Source organism: Rhincodon typus, chromosome 46 (genome assembly GCF_021869965.1).
Source record: "Rhincodon typus isolate 14 chromosome 46, sRhiTyp1.1, whole genome shotgun sequence".
Taxonomy (NCBI): Eukaryota; Metazoa; Chordata; class Chondrichthyes; order Orectolobiformes; family Rhincodontidae; genus Rhincodon; species Rhincodon typus.
Genome location: NC_063377.1, coordinates 6,136,142 through 6,137,245, shown reverse-complemented (window position 1 = coordinate 6,137,245; position 1,104 = coordinate 6,136,142). Strand labels below are relative to the sequence as shown.

At 56.2% G+C, this 1,104-nt stretch overlaps 1 protein-coding gene across 1 annotated transcript in view; it reads right to left on the bottom strand.

Annotated features, from left to right (window-relative positions):
• Window positions 1-389: 389 nt before the first annotated feature.
• Window positions 390-1,104, bottom strand: part of LOC125487846 (RNA-binding protein MEX3B-like) — a 12,948-nt gene continuing 12,233 nt past the window's right edge. The window contains exon 4 of the mRNA XM_048620287.1: window positions 390-586. Coding sequence (XP_048476244.1) covers window positions 390-586 — 197 coding nt within the window. The remainder of the gene's footprint in view (window positions 587-1,104) is intronic.

Here is a 1,104-nt window from a genome sequence, read left to right as displayed (position 1 = left end):
TGGGGAGGAGAGCAAGAGGGTTGCGGGGGGAAAGAAAAAGAAAGGCAGGTAGAGATAGATGGAGAGAGAAGCGGAGGGGGTAGAGAGGTAGGGGTTGGGAGAGAGAGAGAGAGACAGACAGATGGAGTGGGGAGGACAGCAAGAGGGTTGAGGGGGGGAAAGAAAAAGAAAGGCAGGTACAGATAGATGGAGAGAGAAGCGGAAGGAGTAGAGAGAGAAAGGCACGCAGACAGAGAGAATGGAAGACAGAGAGAGAAGGGAGGCAGAATATGAGGTAACAGAGAGCAGAGGATAAGCCTCGAGAGAGAGTACTGGTTATATGACAGGCCCTTGGCTCAGCAGCAGTGTTAAACACTGGAAGAACAGTTTAGAAACATACTTGTTAAGTCTCACCCATCAGACTTCGACAGGACACAATATCTCATCACCGCATCTGCCTGTACATCCACCATCGAACGAAAACTAAAAGGAAGAGAAGTCAGAAGTGGTTCGGAGTTCTGGAATATTGTCTGGTCGGCGTGCCAGTAGCTGGTGCCATCGGTGGGACACCGGTGCGAGAGGTAACAGAGTGCCAGCTGCTTGCCGGCTGTTCAGGAGTTGGGTGATCGGGACACCCGTGGGAAGGAGTCACAAGTGGTCTCTGCTGATTGGAAGGGTGGGGGTGGGGGGTTAGGCGGTTGGATCCTCCACGTGCGAGAAGCCAACCGACGCCCTGTCCCCACCCCCCCCACGGCCAAATCTAATGTTCAAAATGTCCGCCTGAGGTCCCGTCGCCATTGAGGAAACGTGGGAGACAGGGAGTTAGGAGGGGAGGGGGGTTGGGGACATCCGCGACTCAGCCAACGCGACGTCCTGTCCTTTCGTCTTCCCCCGCTCGACGTGCGCCACCCTTTGCACGCACCCCTCCTCTCCCCCGACGTGCACCACCTTTCCACCCCCTGGGGGGGGGGATAAAAAAACCCGAGACGTGGTGGCGGCAAAAAAAAACCAAACATAAACCACCCCCAAACCAAGAAATGGTCCGGGGTGGGCGTGTCAGGGAGGGAGACCCTAACCCGAGAAAGGAACCCCTCTCTCTCTCGCTCGCTGCCCATCGGGGGTGGT